At 39.8% G+C, this 6,000-nt stretch overlaps 1 protein-coding gene across 2 annotated transcripts in view; it reads left to right on the forward strand.

The window, feature by feature from the left end:
* fh (fumarate hydratase) overlaps positions 1 to 5,177 on the forward strand; it is a 40,541-nt gene extending 35,364 nt beyond the window's left edge. For both annotated transcript variants that reach the window (XM_020512585.2, XM_048600899.1), the window contains exons 8-10: positions 1,414 to 1,541; positions 4,149 to 4,302; positions 4,966 to 5,177. In XM_020512585.2, the coding sequence (XP_020368174.1) occupies positions 1,414 to 1,541; positions 4,149 to 4,302; positions 4,966 to 5,108 (425 nt within the window). In that variant the 3' untranslated portion in view covers positions 5,109 to 5,177. The remainder of the gene's footprint in view (positions 1 to 1,413; positions 1,542 to 4,148; positions 4,303 to 4,965) is intronic.
* The last annotated feature ends 823 nt before the right edge of the window (positions 5,178 to 6,000 follow it).

Genomic DNA, 6,000 nt, shown 5'->3' on the forward strand with positions numbered 1-6,000 from the left:
GGTGTTTTGTTGCAGATCTACAAGGCTTTGATGAGACCACACCTGGAGTATGGTGTGCAGGTTTGGCCTCCTTATCGGAGGAAGGATGCTCTGTTTATGGAGGGAGTGCAACAAAGGTTTAGCAGACTGACTCCTGGGATAGCAGGCCTGACATATGAAAAGACAATGGATCGGATAGGATTATATTCACTGGAGTTTAGAAGAGTCGGGTTGGAGGTGGGCAAATCTCATAGAATTGTACACAATTCTAACAGAATTAGACGTTAAATGAAGGAAGGATATTCCTGAATATTGGGGAGTCCGGAACCAAGGTTCACAGTTTAAGGATCAAGGGAGACATCTTCCCATATCCTCCCCTTTCAGCATTCTGTAGGGACCATTCTGTCCATGATATCTTGGTCCAAGTCCCCGCCAACATCCCATAACCTTACCACAACACCTTTTTAATGCAAGTGCAGGAGATATACCACCTGCCCTTTTGCCTTCTCTCTTCTCATCCTCCAAGGTGCCCAGCTGTCCTTCCAAGTAAAGCAGTGATTTGTGTGTCCTCCTTTCAGTCTGGTCTGCTCTATTCACCTCTCACAATATGCTCCCCCATACATATGGGAGAGCAAACACCGATTGGTTGAATACTTTGTGGAATGCCTGTCTTCAATTCCCAAACCTCATCCTAAGCTTCTGGCAGCTGTCATTTTAATTATCCACCTTGCTGTTGCACTGACTTTTCTGTTCTCACTTTCAGTGAAGGTTAGCATACGCTTGATGAACATCATCTTGCCTTTCAATTAAATGCTTTACAATCTTCTGGAATCAACATTGAATTCAGCAATTTCAGATTATAACCCCTGCCCCTTTTTTGTTTCATTTTCTTTGCAAGTTTCATATTCTCTTTCTGACAGTATCACATCTGCAGTAGGCACATCTTTCTTTGTTTCTTTTCTTGCACCATTACCATCAACCTTGGAAAGCTAACTCTCTTCAACTGTTCATTCTCTCCTGTCTTTCACTATAGAACAAACATTCATTTTGTCCTTGTCACCTCTTGTTCAAAGCTTACATAAACTTTTTCAAAGATAAGGTCACCCACCTGAAAAATTAGGTCTCTTCTCTCCACAGATGCTCCCTGACATGCTGAGTTCTTCCAGGTTTATTTCAAGTTGATCATCTGCAGGATTCTGTTTCTTAAAAAAAAAACTGCACCGCTAGGTTTTAGGGAACCACAGCTGACTGAAAGACTGTTCAGTCTAGACATGATAATTGCTAATCAGAAAGCCGTTTCATTTCAAGTTGCTAAAAAGACCATCTTGTGCTATCATGCTTTTGCAGTAAGAACATAATAAGGATTACTATTTCTGGTAATGTGTGATTGTAACTTTCATGGCAAATATTAATTGCATTTTTGTGTTTTGACAGGTAAAGTAAACCCCACCCAGTGTGAAGCTATCACCATGGTCGCAGCACAGGTCATGGGAAATCATGTTGCTATTTCTGTTGGCGGAAGTAATGGCCACTTTGAGCTGAATGTTTTCAAACCCATGATAGTAAGTACTAGGAAATCTGATGATATTCAAAAGAATTGGCTCGTGTAAAATATATAGGTCCATGTGCAGTTCTACCTATAAAGTGATTTAATATATTGATTGATTTGCTGAATAATTGATTTTCTTCTAACTCCAACTGTTATTGATGTGCAGAGCTTTATGCCTGTGTGCATTTTTAAATAACATTAATTCTCAGACTTCATTTCCTGTTAGATTGTAGTTTGGGTCTTGGATTGATATCTAGAGTGATAATATATTCTGCACTGCTCATGCTGAAATGGTAAAGAGCAAGTGCAGTTATTCACTGTTAGTTAGCGGTAGGGGAAAAGAGGAGGTGACAATTTCAAACCAAGAGTTCAAATTATCACTGTGTGTCAACAGGGCTTTGATAGTAAAGCCAAAGAGATTCAAACAACCAATCTCAAATTGGTAACAATAATTTATGGACGACCTTGCCATGTCCAAGTTGATTGTTGCATTTTTCTGTATTACAACAGCGACTACACTTCACAAGTACTTCGTTGGTTGTGAAGTGCTTAGTGATGACTTGAGGTCATAAGTCTAATTTCCTTCCCTTATTTATGTTGTCTTTCCACTCCTGCCCTCCTAAAGAATATGCATGAAAGTCCTTATATGCAAATGTTTTGAGATTGGTTGTTTGAAATGCAAAGATGAAAACAATTGGCATGGTCAGCCAAGTTTGCCACTGTCAGAATTTATTGTTTTCTGTGGGTCTTCAGAGTTGTTTTGTAACAAAACTGCTTCAGTTACTTAGAACGAATAGGTCGTTATGTCTGTGCTGGTGTTTTTTATAAGAATCGGAATAGAATATCCTTTAATTGTCACAGGTACTCCTACAATGGAGTATAGTGAAAAACTTTTACAATGTCACCGTAAGAAGGCAGACATCTTAGGTACATGTACCTAGGTACAATTCTTGGGTACAGCAATGGATTAGAAGTAATTGCATTACTTTACAGTGTTCAAACATTAAAAATAGGACATCATTAAGGAGTTGATATTTCAGTAAGGTAGGAAATTTCAAATAGACATGACATTGTAGCAGCTGAGCGCAGGGCCTCCACACGTGGTCTGACTGCCTGCGCCAGACCTCAGTCCAAAAGCTGCTCCTGCCCCACTCCAAGCCCCAGTCTGTTCCACACCAGCACTCAGATGCTCCAAGGTAAGTTCCAGGAAGGTTCTGAGGAAGGGTCAACGGACCTGAAATGTTAACTCTGATTTTTTTTCTTCACGGATGCTGCCAGACCTGCTGAGCTTTTCCAGCAACTTTGATTTTGTTCCTAAGTTCCAGGACTGCCTTTCCCACACCCGGGACCCACTGCCTGCACGCTGCCCTGGAGCTACTTCCCGATGTGCAGCTCTGAGGCTCTCAGCCCATGCACTGTACCAGGGCTCGCTGCTCAGCTGTTCCAGAGCTCATAGTCCACATGCTGAACTAAGAGCTACAGTAGGCAGTTCAGCTCTTCAAGCCCGCTGTGCCATTTAATACGATCACAGCTGATCTCATCTTGGCTTAACTCCACATCGCTGCTTGCTTCCCATATTCTTTCAATCCATTACTAGTTAAAAATCTGTCTATCTCTCCTTTAAATTCGCTCAGTGTCCCAGCATCCGCTCCACACAAGCCTACTGCTTCTCTGTTTACTTCTTGTCACATTTTCAACCTATCACCTTCTTATTCATTTTTTTACCCTTTTCTAACTTGCTGTTAAGATTTGTTTTCAATCATTCCATGTGGTTGTGAGTTCCATATTCTCAACAGTGAACTGTATTTTTGTTTTATAAGAAGCTTCAAAATGCATGAATCCTGCATTGTCACTGCTACTTAAAATATAGGCTGTATAGTAAATTGTAGTGAAGTATTTTCAGGAACCTGTGTACGGAAGTGGATGACAAACCAATCTTTAAGCGCAGTGAATCTTCAAGGTCTCAACACACCTGTTGTTTTGCTTTTGTTATAGGACAATGTGATATTTAAACTCTTGAAAGATTGAATTTTCTGACGCAGAGGAGGAAAAAGTAACTTGCACTTATACAGCACTTCTCACGGCCATCAGATGCCTCAAAGTACTTTACAGCCAATAAAATGATTTTGATGTCCAGTCACCATTCTGGCATAGGAAACATAGCTAATTTGCCCACAGCAAGCTCCCACAAACAAAAGCATGATGATAACCAGCTCTGTTATTGTAATATGAATGGAGTGAAAAATATTGGCAGGGCAGGGATAAATCTCCAGCTCATCTTCAAATTAGTGCAATGGAATCTATCCAACCCACCCAAATAGATAAATGGAGTTGCAGTTCTCATCTGAAAGATGGCATTTCTGACAGTGCTGCACTCTGTCAGTACTACACTGGTGTTCCAGGCTTAATTTTTACACTCGGTCTTGGAGGTAGAACTGGATCCCCTTATTTTTAAGACATCATTGTGTTGGGGAAGGAGAAGATGTTTGTCATCATATTAGTCATCATCCCTGATTTGGATACGTTTGGGGACACAAAAATTGAGCAATGTTCAGTTCTTTACATTTGTTGCATTTTCTAACCGCCAAGATGTTTCAATATATTTGTTCCTCTCTTCCAGATCAAAAATGTGCTAAATTCAGCCCAACTGATTGGAGATTCATGTGTATCCTTCACAGAACACTGTGTGGTTGGAATTCAGGCTAACACACAAAGAATTGACAAGTTAATGAATGAATCACTAATGTTGGTGACAGCACTTAACCCACATATTGGTAAGAGAGTAGTCCGTTAATGATGAATTTTATTACTTTTTTTTACTTTGGGAAATATGTGCTGTTCTGAGGAGGGGTCACTGGACCAGAAACATTAACTGTGATTTCTCTTCACAGGTGCCACCAGACCTGCTGAGCTTTTCTAGCAGTTTCTGATTTCCAACATTCACAGTTCTTTTGGTTTTACTAAGTGGTGTTGTTGATTTGAAATAAAAATCAGTCTGCAGATGTGTCTTTCAGGTCTTGGTTGATTGTCTTGGTGACGATTAAACCAAGTCAGTCAGTCAGCATTGAATATGTAAGTTCTCTATTTGGAACACATAATGGCCTTCATACCCTCAGTGCATCCTCCAGGTGAGGTTCAGCATGAAGGATTGAGGGAAGTTGATAAATGGCAACCAGTAGGAGGTTTCCAGGTTTTATGGCCCACATTGTACCAGAAACCATGACATGTTGTGGGATTTGGAGTCTCTAGTGAGAGCTCCCCTCATTCTTCAGTGTATATTTTTGATCGTTTTGTTTTTGATTGGAGGCAACAGAATGAAGTACAGTTGCATGAATTGCTGTGTGGAGTTGTGTGAAATGCAATCTGTCATAAAGTTGGAATAATTCTGGATTGTTTGTAACCAAGGAATAATTATTTATGCTTCTACTTACAAACAGGCTATGACAAAGCAGCAAAGATTGCCAAGGCAGCCCACAAAGAAGGTACAACATTAAAAGAAATGGCAGTCAAGTTGGGATTCCTTACACCAGAGCAATTTGAACAGTGGGTCAAACCAAGTGAAATGCTTGGCCCCAAATAATATTTAACAATACTTGTGATCTGATTGTTCTGCAGTAATGGAAAATAAAAACTTTCTTTTTGAAAACTGCTAGCTGCAGTCCTGCTGTGCAACCTTTATTATTATGGGTCCAGAATATATTGCCATGCACAAAGTTTACTCCACACGTTTACTGTTAAAGAGAGGGAGCACAACTGTTGAGTCCATATGAATAGTACTCACTATTTCTTTTTAATGTGTGTGGCTAAATTAACAGGTGTACTTGAGGGTAAAATGTTTCTACTTGCTTTGGATAAACCTAAACTGCAATTCATAACCAGAATATATTGACAACATGGCAATGAAATGTTGTGTGTGATTTATCTGATCATTAAGAATGTGTTGTATTTGCCTTATGCGGGAAGACTAGACAGCTAGGCCTGTTTCCTATGGAGTTTAGAAAAGCCAGAGGTGACTTAGTTAAAACAAAAAAGATCCTGAGGAGACTTGACCAGATGGATGTTGAAAGGATGTTCCCACTTGTGGGAGAATCTAAAACTAGGAGTCATAGTTTAAAAATAAGATGTGTCCCATTTAAGATAGATGAAGAGACTTTTTTTTTTTCCTCTGAGGACTGAGTCATAGGGAATTCCCTTTCTTAAAAGGCAGTGGACGCAGAATCTTTAAATGTCTTTGAGGCATAGATTAATACATTCTTGATTACTAAGGGAATGAAAGACTATCATGGGTATGCAGAACTGGAGAGTTGAGGTTAGAATCAGATCGGCCATGAACTTTTTGAATGGCAGAGCAGATTTAAAAGGGCTGAGTAGCCTACTCTTGTTCCTTGTTCATATATTTATATGTATCTGCACAAAGTTGTGATTTTTAAGGGTTTAATAGTTTTGGTACTTCTGGGATCAGCAACCCAAAC

Source organism: Rhincodon typus, chromosome 9 (assembly GCF_021869965.1).
Source record: "Rhincodon typus isolate 14 chromosome 9, sRhiTyp1.1, whole genome shotgun sequence".
Classification (NCBI taxonomy): Eukaryota; Metazoa; Chordata; class Chondrichthyes; order Orectolobiformes; family Rhincodontidae; genus Rhincodon; species Rhincodon typus.